The 21,113-nt window shown below is 46.4% G+C and overlaps 1 protein-coding gene across 1 annotated transcript; it reads right to left on the bottom strand.

Moving 5' to 3' along the window:
- Nucleotides 1-20,942, bottom strand: LOC149361744 (testis-specific serine/threonine-protein kinase 1-like). Its single transcript, XM_089568144.1, has 7 exons — nt 20,812-20,942; nt 18,424-18,643; nt 14,088-14,262; nt 11,921-12,111; nt 7,883-8,052; nt 1,133-1,560; nt 1-470 (listed from the first exon to the last, which is right to left on the bottom strand). Exons 1-7 carry the CDS (start codon nt 20,940-20,942, stop codon nt 1-3), a joined length of 1,785 nt encoding a protein of 594 aa, XP_089424270.1.
- Nucleotides 20,943-21,113: the final 171 nt, after the last annotated feature.

The following is a 21,113-nucleotide window of genomic DNA, read 5'->3' as shown; positions in this document are numbered from 1 at the left end:
TTAACGATACCGACTGCTAGAAATCGAGGAAGTCGTTGAGTGCGGCTCACATGGTTCGTAGGCTTCGTAACCGAGCGATCCGCACACTGAGGTGGGAGACACGGTCCTTTCGCCTGCCACTGTCCAAGACCTGCCGTTTGCGAACCGGCCGATGGCGTAGGGGTTGGCTTCAGAGTAACGATCCCATTCGCAGGCGACCAGAGGGGGCAGACGCAGCCCCATGGTCTCGTCAGTTTCAGTGGGACAACAAGTAGGGTCGAGAGACTGCTGCTGTCCTGCAAACTGGTCTTGCGCTCCGTCGACAGGTTGTCCAGGATAGGTGTTGCCTTGGGTGAAACTCTGTCCTTGCCTTTTGAGCCGGCCCTGCATCTGCTGTCTCGTAGTCTCGCGGTCATTGGCCATCGCCTTAAAAGGGCCGAAGAAGGCATGCAGCTCATCCTTACTGAGCTGGCCCTTCCTGCCATGTGGCTCTGGGGAGGAGAACGAGGGAGGGGCCCTAATGTGAGAAGTTGCCTGCAACTGGAAATCGTCGGGTCCCATGCGCTAAACTGCGACAACTCATTTAGCACAGAAGCATTATATCATTGTATGTCAGTAGGTTTTGGGTCGAACGCAAAAAACATTCTGTGCCTTAATGAGCACCAGAGAAAGCATACCGCAAAGCAAAAAAAGCAATAAATTAACGCTGTAGCTACCTGCTAAAAGGTGCACGCCAGCTGATGTCTCATTTTGCGCAGCGCCTCTCTCCTCTTTCGAGCCCTCCTGCGGCTGCTACTGCATCTCTAAATAGGGTTCTCTTCCAACGGAGCGTAACCGTGTCATTTTGAGCCATGAAGGGCTACTGTCTCTGGGCAAATGGCGTTTGAATGATGTCATGTTTAGCTACTTCGCGCCATGTCTACGAGTCTACTGCCATATTCAAAAGGTCTGCCACAAATTTTTAAGCCTTCTAGGGAGCAGAGCTTCGGACCGTTTGGCCACGCATGTCGAAGAGAGGGAAGCAGGACTTAAAAAAAGATAGGATGGGCGCGGACAGGATGAGCGCGTATAGGGAGTGGTTAAGGCATGCCCCGGAGCGCTCAAGATGCACTCTTCGTATGCATTTTTGCGCAATGAGAGCTTTACCTCCTACCCTTTTTGCTATCCATTGGCGGCTCTTCGCTGGGCAGACTCGGCTCCTCCTCCTCAGGAAAGTCCACGTCGTCGGAAGGCGTAGTTGTTGAAGTGGTCTCGCTGAAGAGGTCTTCCTCTGAGTTCGACTGCCCTGTGGAGACGCTGCTCACTCCGTCCTCCTCAAAGCTGGGCACTTCGCAGTTCTGTGGAAGGTCAAGCGCGATTAGCGCCTCCTGGCCGAACGTTCTCCCAGTCCTCCCGGCGGCGCTGTCTTCGCGCAGGCTCTCGGCCGCTGCCTTCCGGTCCAGCGTGGGTAGCGGGACACTGTGCTCATCCAAGGCGGGAGCCGTGCGCGGCGCCGACAGCTGCACAAGCTGCCGGTCGCTGACCAACGGGGGGTCGTGCCGCTGGGACCTCTTGGCACACGGGTCCAGCTCCTGACTTAGTCTAAAAAAAAAAACAAGAACCCGTCACCGTTGCAGGTTGGTGGTAGAACGTACTAGTATTACAAGAGTTCATATTTTTGATAATTTTGCGTCAGAAGGTTGCCCACAACCCTAACAGAGCAATTTTTTTCGAACTCCTCGAAGGTCGCGAGCAACTACACAATTAAGTCCTCGCAAAAATCATGGAGTTAGGAGCATTACATGATTCAACCCTCGCAAGAAATGCATCAGAAGGCTAACTTTATACATTGGGGCAGGGCAGCAGGCTCCACTTTCTGTTTCATCGAGGATGGAAGCTAGCGGCTATAAACTTTGCGTCGGAATTCGAACGTGTTTTCCATGTCCTAAAATAACCCGGAGATATGGGCAAAAGTGCAAATGATAAATGACGTAGGACGAGTGCAAACAACAAATGATTCGTATCTTACACAAGCACCCGAAAAGCAATCCAATGCACAAGCGGCCATACAATGCAGTGCGACAAATCAGCGTTAGCAGCATTCGTTGCACATTCCACTTTTACATTTCTCTCCTTCACAGTGAGTCGCTAAATTTTAATTTTCCCTCGCTTTTTCATTCCGCTGCCTTGCTGGTTTCTTGTGGATGGAGGCACGTATGCGGAAGATGAATTTCAACTGATAGTTGGCTGGAGGTGCACAAAGCGGAGGGTGCCTAGTAAGTGCGCCGATCTGTTAAAGGCGCTGAAGACTGGAGACTTCAAAAAGACAAACTGACCATGGCTCTTTCGCACAGAGGGAACAGTTTGGAAGATAAAAACAGGTTGAAAATCCAGCTTCATAAGCTTAGATAATCATTATTGATTCTGTTGTTATGCTGCACCGACTAGACAGCGCAGTTGTCTTGTTTTTTAAAGTTTTTTATTAGTTTTTTTATTTGTGCTGTTCATCAAAGGGAGGATAATAGGGTGAATATTTTATTGAATACTTTTTAGAAAGAAGAAGAAACAAAACCTCATGCGGCTGGTGAGATCCCAGCCCACGACCTCCGAGTTCCGCGTGCGGTATTCAACTAACCGAGCTACGACGACGGCCGTCCAATATCTGGTTTCGGGGGTATTTGGTGCAGTGTAACCGAAATTTGAGTGTTTAGCAACGCCACCTTCTTCCATAGCGACGAGCGTAGTATGTTGTGTACCGACTGTTGCGCAAATCAGAGAAAATCGAAAAAAAATTCTCTCGGCTTAACCGCGCGTTTGTTCGGGCTAAAATTTCGCACAGAGGTTGCATTTGGTGGTCAGTTTTGTTTTATATTATATTTAGGTGGGTTACTTGCATGATTCAGTCAGAATTATAAGGAAATCCCCATCGTATGCGGTGACGGCGAACCAACACCGAAAGACTTCGCAGCAGTGGTACCCGTGGCGCCATCTCGCACCCATCGGAGAAACGAGCTTTCTACCGGGGAGGGCGGTGGGAGGAGTTGGCCCCGCGTAGCCATGCGCATAGCCAAGTCACGGCCATGGCCTTCTCTTGATCGCTGTACGATCGCATTTTTGGTGATGTCTCGCGCTGCTTCGCAGCAGAGAGCACCAAGCAAAGATAATTTGCTCACCAACTTAGCACAGCTGGGTTTCTCCGGTGGGTGCGACATGGCGCCACGGGTACCATTGCTGCGATGTCTTTCAGTTTTGGATCGTCGTCGCCACATACGATGGGGATTTCCAAATAATTCTGACTGAATCAGGCAAGTACCCCACCCAAATGTAGTATAAAACAAAACTGACCACCAAATGGAACCTCTGTGCGAAATTTGAGCCCGAATAAACGCGCGGTTAAGCCGGGAGTTCTTTTTTTCGATTTTCTCTGGTTTACGCAACACGCGATATTACAGCAAGTGTCACGTAGCAAAGCGATCGAACGGAGAGGGCGGAAGCTGTGCGATTATGCTACATACGGCATCAAGACTGCCAGAATCGGGGCCCTCGTTAGATGTTTAGTGGAAAAGGAAAGGGAAAAGAGGGGGCTCGTTATGGCATACATGATGGATGCAAACAGTCACCGAAACCGAGGAGCATAGGGCATTCCTTGTTTTTTATTTCACAAAAAATATCGCCTATGCGTCCTTGGTTTCACAATAGGTGGTAAGCATAACGTGACGGTTGGTGAAGATGGAAGCGTAGCTAACGTTCCGAACAGCGGCCGTCATTTCAAAAATTTTGAAGTTAATGGCAACCTTGCTAGACTTCCCTTGCCCTCTCATAATGAAATATTCACCCGTTCTTCAAAGACAAAACGCTTTTTGTCATTTACTTTGCAAGAGGTTAGCAAAAATGCACCTATCTCAAAACGACGTTTTTATTATGCGCAGTGCTGAAAGAGGTTCCAATATTATAATAGATGTTTTTTAGAATAGACTGTTTTTTCTCCCAGAACAGTTGCAGATTAATAAAATGAAAATTGTAGTTTCCCTTTAGTCACTCTGTTTTGAATTCACGTATTATAACTCATAGTATCTGCAAAGGGCACCCTGTGTGGTGCCTCAGAGTCCCGCAGGTTGGTTTAGTACTCTTCAACGTTCATTCCCATAAGGAAAAGCGGATGGTCATATTACGTACACTGTAGTCTGTGGTTTGACGGCCACATGCAACAAGTAATTACAAAATGAGCGATAGGTTCACTGTTAGATTGTTAGATTAAAGGTGGATGATGGAGCATGCCAGTATCATAAAAGGAGACCTGCATGGCTCCTCGATAGTATATGCAAATAATTGAATAACTAAAGACAGCAAATTTTGGTTTCAGTATTTTCACCTTTTTAATGATCCGTTCTGCATTACCATATTTGAACCACCCCGTGGTATTCGCGTACGACCACTAAATAATTTGTAATCCAATTTCTTATCCATGCTGCTTCCGTTTCTATTTCAACAACCGAACATTAGTTGTGGCGATTAAGGACTGTATTGGTCATGTAAGGCAAGATAAACTGCGATAAATTCGCTGATTATAAGTTTTTAAACTACAACATTTCAGCTAGCCTACTCCAAGCGTTGCAACAGCAAAAAAAAAGTACCTACGCATCAGCGATTATTGAGCAGTTTCTTTTTCGGGTTTAATGTGATCTAAATACTTTTTATACTTCACAACCAGCGTACGGCTGATGGAACCGAAGCTACAAGACGGAATAAATAAATTATAGATTATTTAGCGTTGGTACGAAACTACCGCGTGCTGATCCATGCATTCCTAGTTCTGATGGATCAAAAGAGAGGAAAAAATATCTCTCTGAATTTAGGTGTCATAGTATTTAAGTGCGGCAAAGAGGTGTGCATTCTAACTAAACTGTTTTCCTTCAGACGCGCTGCTATTGCGTTACGCTCTTTTATTGGCTTCAGCCACGACCAGATAGCGCTTATATAACGCTTTCGGGCGACAGAATAGAATGGATTTTATTTATCAAAGTAAAAGAGAGAGGAGAACCTTGAAATTATTCAGAGCGATTACGATAATCTGTTACAGGCTGGCAATGCAGGCGGCAAAGTAAAAAAAAATGGCTGAGGCTTAACTTGGTTAAGCCTGGAGAATGCGAAGCATCATCGTGTCGCGTAATTTGGAGGCGCACAACCACCGCGACGGCGTGCGGTGGGCCCCCGATTCTCCACTGTCGTGACGTCATCGTGTCACGTGGTGTGACGTCATGTATCACGTGATTTGGAGGCGCACAACTACAGCGACGGCGCGAGGTGGGCCCCCGTTTCTCCACTGCCGTGACGTCATCGTGTCACGTGGTGTGGCATCATCGTGTCACGTGATTTGGAGGCGCATAACCACGGTGAAGGGGTGAAGTGGTAGCTAAAGTAGTATGCTTCGCATAACAATTAGCTGCGGTTCAACTACTGCTGAACCTGGTTAGAGAGAGAAAGCTATGGCGTATCGAGCAACGATAAGCGGCTTGGCGTCTGTAACACTTAGTGCGTTCCGGACACTGGATATGCAGCGCACCCACCCTGGCAGGCGGCAGTTAATGGTTGATCGCGAGAGTTCGCTCACCCAGTGAGCGCTGCGGCCTATTGCAGCATTGCCGCGTGTCTACCACAAAGTTTTCGGCGCTAACGCATGCAGCCCGCATCTCTCTCTCATCACCCCACGTACCTATCAGCGCCATTCAGGCGTCCACTGACCAAGGGAGCCAACTATGCGCACCTCATTTTTTAAAAATGACCGGAGTGTAAAACGTGGTCAACGCCAACGCCAATGAACACAGTGAACGCCGACAGCCAATGGCTTTAGTGCTGCGTTTGTTACACAACGTTGTCAATGCCAACGCAAGCAGAGCACATCTTTCACTACCGCCACGTAGCTTAAAGCACGGTTGAGGTGTCCACTGTTCCAAGAGGGCAGTTATGCGGCTTTCTTTGCTTTCCAAGCTCCCGCTGCATTGGTTTTGTGGCTAAAAGGGCGAATAAGGTGTCCACTGACCTAGGGGCACCTTTCCTTTCCTTTCGAAGCTCAAGGTCATTTGAAGGTGAAAACTAGGCACACGGCGATCGAAGCACGATATCACATTGTGAAGCTTGCGCATCAAAATGCAGGCATGGATAGAAAGTATTAAGGTACTTGGAGGACTTCAACACGGGTTCAGAAGCACTGGACACATAGATGCATGTCTTTTCGCGGTTACCCAATGAATATATATAGCTAGGGTATAGAACATCTCTGTATTTTGCCCTCGTGGGCAAATTGGTGCGTATGACAATGTAAGCAGATGTTCAAGGTTCATGGTTTATTGGGGTTTAACGTTCTAAAGCGACTCAGGCTATGAGGGATGCCTGCGAGACATTACTGCGCTCCGAGAACCCGTCCAAGCAAGCCATCGCTGCAAGGCGGGCTGCCAGCGCGATGAGGCTCCGGGACATGAACGTTTGATTGCAGTGGGGCCGTGCGGGGTCCCAGGGGTGTATACGTGTCCCAAATTCCGCTGTTCCAAATAAAGTTTTCATCACCACCACTACCGCCGCAGTGAAGGGCTCTGCAAATTTCGATCACCTGGGGCTCTTTAGCGTGCGCTAACATCGTACAGTACACGGGCCTCTCGAATTTCGGCTCCATCAAATTCGACCGCCGCGGCCGGGATCGAACCCGCGTCTCTTGGGTCAGCCGCCGAGCGCCACGGCCATTAGGCCACCGCGGCGGGTCTAAGTCAACAGAGATGTGCTGTGCAATATACTCTCAAAGATGAGGGTATCGGTCATGAGGTAACCGGTCTGGCAAAGAAAATCTACCGAGATAAAGTCGAACTTACATAGGAAGGGATACGGAGTACGACAACTGCCGAGGTGCCCAAAGAATTAAGGCCGGGTTGTCCTGTTTCACAGCTACTCTTCATGACTTATACGATAGACTTGAAGGAAGGCTAAGTGAAAGTAAATCGAGGTTGCTGTCTATCGTACAGATGGGACGGAACGGTTGTAGAGCAGTGGCTTTGTGGTTTAGTGTATGCGTGTGATATTTTACTATTAGCTGATCGCCCCGAAGATTTCCAGGACTCTGGTTAAGTCTTGTGGATTAAGAAGACACTGTACGCTTCACTTTTGGCGCAACCAAGTTGCGACTGATGATTTTGAATGGTTCTACTACCCAGGCGCTTGCAATGCAAGGCCATGAGATACACCCGACTGGCAGAATGCAAATATCTAGAGGCATGTGTAAATGATGTACAGATATACATAGGAAAGTACGAAGAGACTGTTTGAAAAAAGAGACGAGCATGGTGCCAAATCATATCACCCCGTTTCAGAGGGTATGCTCTTAACTTGTATTCATTCATCCATCGAACCGACTGGTTATAGCGTTTTACTCCGAGGAGGAGGTATATTTTTTCTGCCGTTTTCAGAATGCATGCTCCTGTTTATTCGGTGAGTCTCAGCGACAAACAAGAGTATGCAACGTGTGCGTTTTTCTATTGCAGGTAGACTTCAGTACTCATTATTGAATGGCAGCCATAAAAAAAAAATTGATGTATTTTTACCATGCCTACTAATTTGTTGCGGACCCTAATTTTCCTTGTCCAGGGAGCTTTTTTTTCTCTTCTGGTGCTACTTGGCGTAAGCCAAGCTTAAAGGGCGTAGTATGGACACCGCAGAATTTTTACCCGGATTTTTCAACCGCAAATAAAAAACTTGAGACCAAATCTAGAATTCTTTGCAATGGATTAGGTTCTGAAAATGCCACTCTTGTTTCAAAAATAATGGCGCCGCGATATCTGGAAGAACTCTCATGCACCTGATGAATTTAAACCCTTCATCCAGTGTTGATCTGGCGGCAACTTCCCACGCCATTGAAATCACCCTGAGGAGGGCTTACGTGTTTGTCGGATCCGGGAAGAGAAGAAGCCAGGGATGCCTCACGACCGTCTTCATTGTTGCTCGCAGTGTGGTCACCGGCTCGAGCAAGAGGTACACCAGGTTCCTGTACTGAGGCGTGCACTCCACATACAGGGGAAAATGAATGACGCGGTTCATTTGCAGGCCGACCTGGGATGAGAACCCATTTTCTGCATTTACCTGCCCATGCTTCATTCCCTTCAGCGCTATTTTGGCACTGCGCGGTTTCGCGCTTGGCTACAATGCGTCTCTAATCAGTGGCTATTAAGTTTCCATCGATATACGATCTGAAAAATCACCTTAGAGTGCTGCTATCTGTTTTGCTACGCATGTTGCTAAATGTCCAGCATATAAATACACGAAGCTTGCGGGCACTTGTACTGTGGGATATCAGTGGAAACAGCATACAACACCTCGCTATCAGATATGTGCCAGCGCCCGGCGCCGCTGTACGTCGCGAAGGCTGCGGCACGTTACTGAAATGGCCGCCGCTATGCAGCGCATTCGGGCGGGGTTGACTGCCAGATCGTCCGCATTCCAATGGGAGCCGCATGGACGCATATTTAAATGGTTATTCGCCATGTACTGTGCTCCGGTTGAAGCCTCTTATTACGCCCCTTTGGCTGCGGCACCCCTCGGCGCTTCCCACAGCTTCCGCGACAAGACGCTGCTCACCAGGAGCAGCTGTAGAATAGGTGACACAAGTTTCAACGTGCAGGATTAGGGATTGTATTTGAAGAAAATGGCGAATTTATATGGAATTTTTGCACTAAGGAAACATAAAGAAAAAAAGCCATGAATGTTAGCAACTGCCATAAACTATCTTCACAGGGTTCGCTGCTATCCTCCATCCATCCATCCATCCGTTCATGAGTAATCCAGACGGAGAGCACCGAACTAGCCAGAAAAAACGTTGTCGAGATCTCTGCGGAGACCCGCTCTGGGAAAATGCAAACATTGATGGCCTCCTTCGCATGCGTCGCCTCTCTTTACTTGACTTTAGGCTGTTTGCCTCCCTTTTTTACTTCTTCCAATTTTGACTTCTACAGCTATTTTCGCGTCCTTGCACTATATGGACGTCCGGGGCTATTTTGACTCCTAATTGATCTTTTGGCCTCTAATCAATTAATCAACGTAGATTATTCAAATTTGGTGTACAGCGGCATTTTATCATCCTCTGTCACATCGTTGCGTTTTTTCTCGCAATTCAGATACATAGTACTGTTTTTACGTCCTTGCACTTTATCAACATCCAATACTTTTTGACGTCTAAGTGAATTTTGTCTCTAATTAATTAAGTAATTGCTCCAAATCGACTAAAGTTTTGCGTGCATTACCCTCACATTATCCTCTATCACACACGATAATTCTTTTTTGCTGAACTCTCAGACGAACGGGGAAATATCTGCCGAAGCGTTTTCCGGACACAAAATGTCGACATAGCGAAGTAATGTTTCCGCATTAAAATCACCCTCCACTCCAGCAGCCCATCGCGTTAGTCTGAAGGGGGCTTGACACTGCCAGAGACGCTCGGGTTAGCGTAGGCAGAGGGCCAGCCGGGCATCGGTGCAGTGTCTGTAAGGGAAGCCTGCCTTCAGAAATTCATAGCAGAGAACCCTAGCCAGAGGGCACCAGTCGCTGCATACGACTACGACAGCGGCACGCCACATACAAGTGGGATGGTGAGATGCACGAGTACACACAGCCTGATCCACTATGTGGCTCCCTTCCTCTTTTAATTTTTTTTTTATGTTTGCGTTGTGTACTGATGTTTTTCCAATGCCCGCACGATATTACCGCCGGCTGAAAAGGAAACAGCCGCATCACCACCACCATCTTTAAGCTACCATTTTAGGCACGAAAAGGCAGAAAACTAGTCACAAGGAATGAGCAGGACAGAGGTACGAAAGAGCTTGATTCTTCATTTTTCGCTGAGATCACGAGTATTTACAATGCAGATGGTGATCTCTTTTCATAGATTTCACACCAGAACAAACAAAAACCCCTTCCAAATGTTATTGCGAGGCTACCTAAAGTGCTCTTCCCCCTTCAGGTACAGGCTTTTCTGCTATCGCAAAATAATACTTTAAGGAGGTGACATGGCAAATGAGCCAGGGATCCTAATCTAGAAGCGCAGATCTGTACCCTCGTGTAATATCCATGGTCGCTTCTATTGCGGAACTGTAACGTCAGCTAGGATTTAGACGGACGTCCAGAGAGCTACAGCATGTGGTGGGCCTTCAGCGTGAACAGCCCACAATGAGGTCTTGGCAGGCCACACGCGAAGATATTCTGAACGATAAAGTATAACGAATAAATGTATGCGATCATATGGCAGAACATTAGAACATTAGGTTGTGATCAAGTGTCCCTTGCAAATTTACAAGGTACACTTTGCAATTTAAGAGTCAATTGTTATAAACAAAACAGTTATGGAGTTTACGTTTGGTTTTATTAATGGGGCCTAAAGTCTCAAATCAACTCAGGCTATAAAGGACGCCTTAGTGGAGAGCCTCGGAAAATTTCGACCATCTGGGGTTCTTTGACGTCAACTGACATCGCACAGTACACGAGCCTCTAGCATTTCGCCTCCATTGAAATGCGCCGCCGCCGTGGCCGAAATCGAACACGCGTCTTTCGGGCCGGAAGCCGAGTGTGATAAGCACTGCGCCACCGCGGCGACAGGACCTACGTTTGAAGCAGGCTCCAGGTGTGAGCATAAGTTTTCGTTCTGGAGTACATATGATGCCTCAGATTTCAGGCCAGCAATCTTATTAATCGTCATTGCCAATCACCATAGTAAAAATTATACTAGTGCTTTGCAGCCTCAGTGTAGATCGAAACTTCACACGAACGAAATTTAGTTAACAAAGAAAGCGCTAGGGTCAGAGGTTAACTTATACTGCAGATTTGTCCGGCCGCAAGGAAACTTAAAGGGCGCGTTCCTTTGCGCCACATGACTGTAGTGGGCTTAGGAGCACATCTGGAGGGGAGAGGGAACTTTGCAACGAGTATTTTGGCCTTCCAACGTAACATCGGCTTCAGCGTTGATGCTTTCTTGCGGACTGTCGTGGTGACACTGCGGTTAGAAAGCTCGCTTACTGAGCCGGAGGACCAGAGTACAATTACGACCGCGGAAGACGCGTGGCGAAATTCCTTCTGCGGTCCAATATCAGCGCACGGTATAGAACCAGCGTGGTCTAAATAAATATGAAGCCATCAACTGTGGCATGCCTCACAGACTATGTTCATCCCTTCGGAATGCTCAAACTCAAAATACAAAATTAAAAATTGTCGCACTTTGGTCAGCCACTATTTAATGCAGATCTGTGTAATTAAATTAGCTTTGAGACTCCCAAACATTTTAATATAATGAATACAAAACGCCAAACGGCTCAAATTCTTCAGGTCTATAAAGTTCCCCGTCGACTGCGGCAATAAAATGAGTGGATTAGGGTTTTTACGGTGCGGAGAACGCCTCCCATGAAGTCATACAAATGTTTGCAAATGGCGTCTGCGTTTTGTGGCTTATATCAATTTATACTTCGCCGCAGGAGGTTCTCGTACTGTGAGCTACTGTATTTGTTGTCGAAAATGAAAATTATCGCCAAATAATCACTTCTATTATAAAATTACTTCCAGTCCAAATGTTTCTCAAACAATAAACTTTTTGAGAGGTTCAGCAACGGCAGCTGTAAATATTCAATATATCGATACGGGCAGTGCGGATAATAGCAATAAGGTACACTAGCCGTCCTCTGATTATCTAAGTTTTTGGAGTATTTAGGATGCTGATTGCGAAATGCAGATCCCCAAATTGCACAGCTAGCACCGTTTACGATTATATCCGCTGTGCGTTCGGCCGCAAGGCGTATGTGAAAGGATCAGGATTTTTCTCCGTTGAAAGGACACTAAGCCTCATGATCGACAAATTTTTTTCTGCGTTCGTGAATCAACCGTTGTCACGCATTTAGAGGTCGACTGCTGTCTGTCAGCCGCCAACCGCTGGGCATCGCACCTGGCGGACGATGTTTCCGTCCTGGAAGGGCAGCGCCCCAGTCATCATGACGTAGAGGATGATGCCCAGGCTCCACATGTCGGCCTGCTTAGGGTAGTACGGCACACCCTGCAGTACCTCAGGTGGGGCGTAGGCCTCACTGCCGCAGTACGTCTCGCTGAACACCATCTTCTTGCGTTCCACTGGGTCGTCTGCGAAACACAAGGCAGAGGGGAGAGGGAAGTACAGCGGTGCCGGCCCACCCTTCCCGCGCTCGTGCTTGCGCGGCAGTTACTCGAGTATCTGCCAGATGAAGAAAACTACATACATTTCTTTATCATCCCTTTCAGCATTACTTAATCAATTTCGGAACCCTTTAAGGGATAATATATAACGGGCGGATGGGCAATCAGAACAAACACGTAAGAGACGTGGACAAATATCAAGCATAGTTAAAAGAGGCTTGTAAGTAATGTAAAAATTGGCAGTGGTTTAGCCCTGGTTAAACCTGGAGGATTACGAAACCAACGAGCAGAGAGAGAGGCGATGGAGAGCGCGCGGCGGCGGCCCTGGCACGCTAGGTATGCGCTGGTACTTCGCATGCGCAACTGGCGGGTGCGGCGGCGGCACCTCTGAGCCATCTGCGAAGCGACGGTGGCGGTGCGCCAGCTGTGCGCCGTGTGACGTCACTGCTCCTCGCGCATGCTTAGTATGGCCTTGCCTCAGCTCCGCGAAATGGCTCAGCGACTCGCGTAGTGTTGCTTTCGCAACAATATACTTTAATCACCAAGGGCCCATAGCAACAGCTCTGTAAGTTTGAGGGGATCACATTCATCCAGACATGAATCCGTTAACTCATTTTATTCCTGAAGTGCGCAAGGTAAGAAATATTCTGCACAAATCCTCCTAGTCATTTTAAATATAGCGTAACGGCCGACATTCTTAACGTAACTGCGTTTTGTGTAGCATTTAGCGATATCTTTAGAGGCGGCCCTGTAAAGAGGAATTTTTTTTTGTAGTGGCGGGAGAGCCATTTATGTGGCGAAGACAACAATAATGCATGTTTGCAGAGTTCATTGCAGCAGTCAGCAAAGAAGAAATCCTCGGCATATTGGGACTCAAGGTGGCGTCATTTTAAAGTGGTTAAGTGCCGTTGCAGCGTATTGACCGTATATTTGAAAAGATCTTATAAGTACAAGCTTGCTTCAATAACATCGCATGCCTATAATAACCCGCTATAAGCGAATAGTGTAAATCTTTGTATCCCAAATGCTACAAACACGGCAGTTTTATCGCATTATTAAAGTAGAAAACACGCTGAAAAACACAATGCTCCTAGCTGCCTCACATGTGGCAATTGGGGCTCGTAGTCGCTGTCAATAGATCACGTCACGGGTACCGCAGAACAACATTTTGAACGCCCAGATCATAGACTTCGGAGGCAAACCGCCAAGGCAGTAAATGTGGCTCGTTCTTCTGATTCGCCCACCTCAACATAGGCATTGCGTTGTTGAGAACACCGACAGCCTGTTACTGGAAGCTTAGCGAATGCACTTGTGCAGTTTCATGTTTCTAGAACTGCATTTTGTCAAGCATTTCAGCTCGTTCGGCTTACATACACGTTTGAAACACCCAGGATCCTGACGTCTGACCTTCCAGAGAAATGCATAAAAATTATGATTTCTTTTAACGCTTATGTCTGAGTAACAGTGGCGTGTGGTTTATTTTCATGAAAGAAACATTCATAGACGTTGTCCAGATACGACATCAGTGGATATATTGATATCAAAAAACGCTTTCTAGATATGCTGGGAGCGCCTGACAGACAAGAAAACCCACGCAATTACTTTCAAGTACCCAAGTGGAAGCGAGGATGAAAACTTGGATGGGTTAGATTGTGATGAGGGCTACAAGCTGCCGGAGAGAGTACCGCAAAGTGAGAGCAAAGGCTCTACAGCCAGTGAGCAAGATGTAGAGGTCGCATCGACACCCCCTCCAAAATAAAAGATGCAGAAAAAATTTGCCACGAGCTACTTTTGATCTTTTTGGAAAAGGTTCTTTTGCAAAAAGTGTTTTGTGCATTTGTGCGTTGATTCACAGAAAATCGAGTGCTTCGAGAAATTTCGCGCTTTTCAATGCTTAATAGTAGTTCTCTTATGCGCCCAACAAAGAGAGCCCGAAAACGTACTGCAGTAGCGACTGAAGCTGAAATCGGCGAGCTTGACAACGAGCTGGGGTGTCAGGAGCACGTTGTCGCATTTCAGGTCGCGGTGTGCAATGTTACGACGGTGGAGGTAGGCCACAGCAGATGCAAGTTGGACGAATATGTGGTGAGCTGTCCTTTCGTCAAGGCGACCTGCGCTCTGGGAAGAGAACAAGACGTTTTCGTTTACTGGTGAACTTTAGCGCGTCTTCGGCAGCTTACTCAATTTAAACACTCCAAAAAAAGCGGGAAAGCTTTCAAGACTTACAACAGAACCCGATATAAGTGTTCCCTCAAACCAGGTTTATCCACACTACTTTTGAGCTCAGCTCTTAGGTGCCCGCTCATGGCTTGCGCATTGTTGTCATTTTCGGCGTAACCAGCGCCGCAAGCAAAAAGAACACGGCGAAAGACGAAAATACTTCCATAATGAAGGGAGATAGAGAACGGAACGGCAGAGGGAAAGGTTGTGCTGGAAGAGAAAGGGCGGAAGCGTAAGGTGGGAAATTGAGAACTAAGTACGGCGGGGGCACGCGGGAAGGTCACGCTCAGTTTGCGTCGGCTGTCTAGTAATTACCTCGTAAACGCGTTTACATATAGCGGGTCAAAAAACATTCCAACTTTTTTCATTGCCATATTATGAGCTGTGAGTTTAAAAGTTAAAACCACTCCACCAAATGGATGGGTGGATGGTTAAGAGCGTCCCCTTTGAAACGGGGTCGTGCCAATTGCCACCATGCTCAGCTTTTCTTTCATTATTTTTGTTCAACTCTGTTGTTAATTCTCATTAAGATTCGCCATCTTCTTTCACTACGATTTCCTACACTTCTAACCATATGTCATATCTCTGTTTTCAGCCACCAGTCCTCCAATCGCTTTTTGCTAACTTCCACTGCAGATTTAGTTACTTTACCATTGTTATCTTTCAACCCTAGGGCTTCAGGAAGGGTGACTGTGCCTGCATCGACATCCGGATCGATACTATCACATTTGAGTATGAGGTGTTGAATTGTTTCCACAGATCTACCACACTCTGGACATGTGTGATCATCTTCGTTGTTTTTTTTTTGTAGCTGCGCCTTCTAAGACACCCTGACCTAGCTTCAAAGAGTAGGGCACTGCCTCTTGAGTTATCATAGAAAAATTCTTTCCTGATCTGCCTTTTCCAGTATCGATAGTGTTCTACACTATGCTTCTTTTCCATTGAATTAATCCAATTTTTAACTTCCGCGTTTTTGACCTGTCGTTTAATGCTCTTTCTTTCTCCGTCCTCATGACCGGCATACTTACTGGTAATTTTTTTAGTTCTTTTCCGCCACTGTGAGTTAACGCTCTTTCTGTATAAGTATTTAAATACCTTAGCTGCCCACCTTTTATCGTCCAACTTCTTCAGGCGTTCTTCATATAGCATTTTACTCTTAGCTTCCCGTGCTTCGAACAACGCTTTCTTGTTTGTGCCGCCACCTCGTGGATTTGTAAAGAATCCCTTTCCTCTTGTCTTGCCACCTATCACCAGGTGGCACGACATACCCGTATCTGAAACGAATCACTCGCTTGCGAGCTGCACGCGTTTTAAGAAGTATCTTGGTGCCTTTACAGCTGCTACATCACGAGTATTGTCAAAATGTTTATTTCTTACTAAAGAGTTCCTAAATTTCTTTTTTATATTGCCTTTTTCTTTCCTGCCCGTACTGCTGCCTCAAAAATTTGGGCAACATGTAAATCTCAGCTTTCTAGCTTTTTATTTAGTTGGTGTTTTCCATTATTAATATGTCTTGAAGTTCAGGTTGCGGACAACATAACAAGAAAACTGAGAACGCGATCCACATGCAAATTATGTAGAGAGGCTCTTTGTGTAGTTTGCGTCTGCATTTTCAAAACGGGAAGTAGCCAGCTACAGGCATGCGCGTGACTGTTGACTGTATGTCCACAGCGAGTGGATGAACATTTCTTGACAATTTTGTGATGTAATAGAAAGTAGGTTCTTGAATATTGTCTCATTTGTTCTTTGCATGCCTATACTAAGTTCACATCAGACAATAAAAGCGCTTTTTTTGTGAAGCTGTTGTTCTCCAGTGGTGAGTGGACACATATGACACACTTTATCAGGTGCTTTCACAGGCAAGTGGGACGCATAATTTCTAATTTTTTTTTTCATCGAGAACTTTTAACATTAGACATCAAAAAAATTGTTATATCTCATAAGAAGGTAATAGGTATTACTATGCCACCTTTAATAGGCAGCGTGCAATGCTCACAACGTTTTCTGCCACAAAGGGTTAAAACAACCACCTGTACAAAACCCACTATGGTGGATGCATTTGCAGACAGATAGCCCAGCAACCCTTACATTTAACGGCATATCATTGTGTAAAAGAACCGCAGCGGTGACCTAGTCGTGTGAGCATCCGCCTCGCATGAGGGAGGCGCGGGGTTCAATCACCAGTGCCGCACAGTACCGACCGGTGTTACAACGGGCACAAGCTTTCAGGTGAAATGCTTGGGAAATGGGTCTCTGACCCAATTTTTACTAAAAGAAGAAATATTGTGTCATGGCTCGCTTTGGCCACTGACGCCCGCAAGCCATAAAATTTCACTATCAGCATCGTGTAAAACGACATACTGCCATTCCCAAGTGAGACGATTGCGTGCGCAAATTTGTCCTAACTTTCTCTCAGTGATCGCAAAATCAAACTGCGTTCAAAATCGCGGAGCTAATGGAGGATGAAAGACAGCGATAGCGAAAAGATCGCGAGGAGGAAAGATCGTGCGGCCCCTGGTACCAAAACAGCGCGTGCAGTAGTCTGGTTGCTACCTACGTCACCGGGGAGATATGCGTCGCTCGCTAGAGATGGCACCCGAGTACCGCACGCTTTGAGAGCGCTGAGGGCAGGCTCATCGGTGGCGGAACAATGTGTCGTCTTGTTCTGGCTTTTAAGCCAAACTGGCGCTAAGGCCTTTTCTACTGTGTCAGATTATTGTTTTTTCACTATTCTGTCAATAGGTATAGTATCCTGTTTTTTATCACCCACGTGAAATTCCTGTTAGCTACTCAAATATGTTTATGGCACGTCTGTAATCGGCTTGCCTTACGTGCTTAATGTCATGTCTTCTTGTAAATGTCAATGTATCCAGAAACCTTCGCATTTATACATATGTAAATAAATTTTTTTCTGAACGCTGTACGCGCTGCCCCAGAGGATACCCAGAGCCGCCTCCGTTCGGCACAGCGTGTTCCGTACGCGGTCGCCTACGGTTCGGGTACCGCAGCAGCTGCGCTCAAAAATCGCATTACCGAGGAGCGTAATCATCGGGCAATTTCTTCTTTCTGTATCTCATTCTAAATGCTATTCCTCATTTATGTCTTTATATCTGTTTTTTGACAGTGCACTCTGTTCTATTGCAATTAGTACTCCTCTGATTCTTTTTGCAATATCCTGTAACATGAAGTTTTTCAGTGCTGAAAGTTGCGGTAAAAAACGACTGCAAGGACAAAATTAGCTGTTGTAAACTGCGTTGGGAGCGCTGTGAGAAGATGCGGTGTGCAGGTTTCGCTTATACCATCCTAGTCGTGCAATCAATTAAGTAAACTGCAGTGAAAACTGAAGTTATTTGAAAATTCAACTTGTGGTCGTAGTTGCAGCCAGGGCATCCGAATCGACTAGTTTGCTGTGCTTTGCAGATTTACTCATTTTAATGCTGGCTGTCCTAGAACAACTCTTCAATGCCGGGAACAAGATACTGTGACAGTGCCTCAAATTTTATAAGAAATGTCTTGATAAGTACCGCTCGAAACAGTTTCTGCAGCACTAACATCACAATGGAAAATGGGATGTGATGTTATAACGAAAGCATAGAGTGCACCGCAGTGGCTCTTCACAATGAATGATCAGCCAACAAACTGTTCCGAAGGTAAGTTTATTAGGTAATAGACACAATACGATCTGCAGTCAATTTGTTCTGATGGCGAGTTGGAGTTTAAGTGCGCGCGATCGGCTAGTACAGAGCCCTACCTTTTTTTTTTTGAGAAACCATAATGTTCGACCTGTTTGCGACTGTCGGCTTTTTATTTGTTCTAATACTACAAGTTTGCAGCAAGCTGAGAACACTTGTCATGTTAGATCACTCTTCGCAAAAACGCAACGGTCCCTGCGAGTCAATCCGGGCTATTGCACTTGACTGGCCACCCCTCTCTTACACATCCCACCATGCTGGCTTCTAGCTTGAATTGGCGTACAAAAGCAGAACACGAAAAGATGAATGGGAAAGGGCCCACGGGATTTCACCACGATCGCTATGGCAGGAACGCGCGATGGGTTACCTGAATTTTGGACAAGAGGTCGCCCCCCGTCGCAAGCTCCATAACGATGAAGACTTTCTTCGCTTCACATATCATCTGGAAAACTCGCGTGATGTTGGGGTGGCGGAGCCGTGCCATGATGTTTATCTCTCGGGGCAGGAACCTCGTCCGGTAATCGGAGGACGTCTTGGCCATGTTGACTATCTTGCAGGCGTACGCGAGGTTGTCTTTCTCGACCATCCTGCGCAGAAAGCAAGGGACGCGCCATTTTCTGGCAAACTCTAAGTGAAAGACACGTTCTACGCAACTGCCTAATCACGAGCGGCATGAACTGGCCAGCGACTCAATCCTGAATATCTTCAACGGAGAGCACACAGTACAGCGTGCAAGTAGAGATTATTAATTTATTGTGTAGCGGAAACATCGATAAAACCCTAAGTGTTTGCACTTTTGTTTTACTTAATAACTGCATATTGGTCTCATTAAAGCGCAACAAGTAAATACATACCCCACAACAAAGGGTCCAAATGCGCTGTGGAAAAGTTCCTACCTCGGACATTTTCTGACTGTGCACAGCTAAAACGGGTTTATATCTCCGCCAGATATATATTCTTAGGAAGCTGTGCTTTTTTTGCGTGCTTAACCCTTTGAGGGTCGAATTATTTTGAAGAAAACTGTCCCAGGTGGTCAAATTACTTTATTGCGGATCTTGAATCTACAAAATGTATATAATCGAGAATAAATCGCAAAAAAAATTAGGATCAGTACTTTGGTGACAGCATCACTGAGAACTGGAAAATGTTCAATAGAATAGAATAGCAATGGTGATAAGCAAGCTAAGAGCAGCACCAATAAAGATAGAAATCAACTTTCGCCGCCTCTGCAAAACAGTGCCCACAAAGAGAAAACACGTTTCGCGCGACTCCGTTGCGATCCCGCGGCGGAATCGAAATCGCGTAGGCGCGTTGCCACAGAGGGCGAGAATACCTCGCGAGCAACGGTGATAAGCAAGCTAAGAGCAGCGCCAATAAAGATAGAAATCAACTTCGGCAGCCCCTGCAAGATAGTGCTGACAAAAAGAAAACTCAAATTTCGCGCGACTCCGTTGCGATCACGCGGCGAAACCAAAACTACAAATGGGGTGTTGCCGCAGTCTGTGCCGCCGCGCTAAAGCTAGACATAAGTTCTGCTTATCTCCGTAAGAAGGCAGCACAAAATTCAAACACTTCTTGTAAGTCCTAAGAGGTGGCAGCACCCCCCAGTGAGCACGCATTGTTCTATTGGCGCAAAATTTCAAACGGAAGATCGAAACCGTACCCGTACGGCAAAGACCTTGCTGGACAGCAAACCGCCGCCGTACATATACAGCAAAAACCTTCAAAGGGTTAAGTCACGTGTGGGCTAAGTACGACGCCGCAATGGAGGGTTTCCGAATAAATTCCACCACTCCAAGGTTTTTACAGCTCACTGCATTGTTGGTCTCATATAATCAGAGAACGTGTCGTTTGATTTCAGGAATGGAGGTCTTTCTGTCGACTCTGAAGGGAACGGTATGCAGACAGTGTCTGCAGTGCAGTCACGCAACTGATGAGATGCGGTAAATGTTGACAGTTTGATAAAACGCACACACAGGGATATGCGCAAATTCATGTTTGTTATAGATAAGCGCCGAAGGGACATCAAGTTATAAATACAGCACAGAGAAAGAGCCCGCAGTCGAGAGCAAAATACAGGCGACTAAATGTGTACAGCGCCCAGAAAAATGTTGAAGAAGATTCTTTTCCAGGGCAGTAAGAAGTTAGGAAGAAGATTAGTAAGCTAAAAGTTTTCGAGACTGAAATTTGTACCTATGGTTTGGAATATCCCAAAAATATTTTTTTATGATTATTTTTTTCTGTAGCATATTTTGTGCTTGAATAGTGCTGCGAAGGAGAAGAAATATTGTATTACGTGCAAGCTGATTAAAAAAATAGTAAGGGTGCCTAAGAAGAGATGTGATGAGAAAGTGAGTTGTAAGGCGTATATGTTAGATGCCAAGTAATTGCGATGACCGCATAATCTTTCAAACAAAACAAATCTCTTTTTAACAAGTAATGCGCCTGCCAAAATCCCGAGTGACCTGGACTATATGTTAACACTGCCCGCCCTGTAATCCAGGTTAATAGCTTCTCCTGAAATATAATTTTGAGTCAATTGTAGAAATACGCGGGGGCGTCCAGATGCATATATGCCGCCTGGCAAATAGGACTCCTCAAACGGCACTTTCAGATGACTGCTCTCACTGCTTGTGCGCATGGTTTAGCTGCCGTGAGCATCTGTTACACATTGCTTCACGATGCTCGAACATTCTAGCTTCCCTAGATTGCGCGCAAGGGTGGCCATGTAGAGTAGGAGCCCTAGTTTGCTTACCAGACCGTGGAGTACGACCCAGACCCGATCTCGGCGCCAAGCGTGTAGCCGTTCTTGGCGAGCACGTAGGCATCTGTGGTTTCCTGAGCGTACTCGGAAGGCAGATGGGACTCGCTCCATATGGAAGCCATGCCAGCTGCAGCAATTTTGCACCGAATGTCTTTGGGACCCTCTGATGTCAAGCTCGGACTCCTTCTTCTTCCTTTGCGCACGCCGAATCCTCAGCGACATAATGTTCCTTAGATAGGACTATTTTTAATCCTTCGCTTCGAAGCATGTGTTTCATTCTCTTAACTTTCGCT

Source organism: Amblyomma mixtum, chromosome 2, assembly GCF_055824585.1.
Source record: "Amblyomma mixtum isolate Tamu chromosome 2, ASM5582458v1, whole genome shotgun sequence".
NCBI lineage: Eukaryota > Metazoa > Arthropoda > Arachnida > Ixodida > Ixodidae > Amblyomma > Amblyomma mixtum.
The sequence above is the reverse complement of the archived record's forward strand: the minus strand, read 5'-3'. Positions and strand labels throughout refer to the sequence as shown.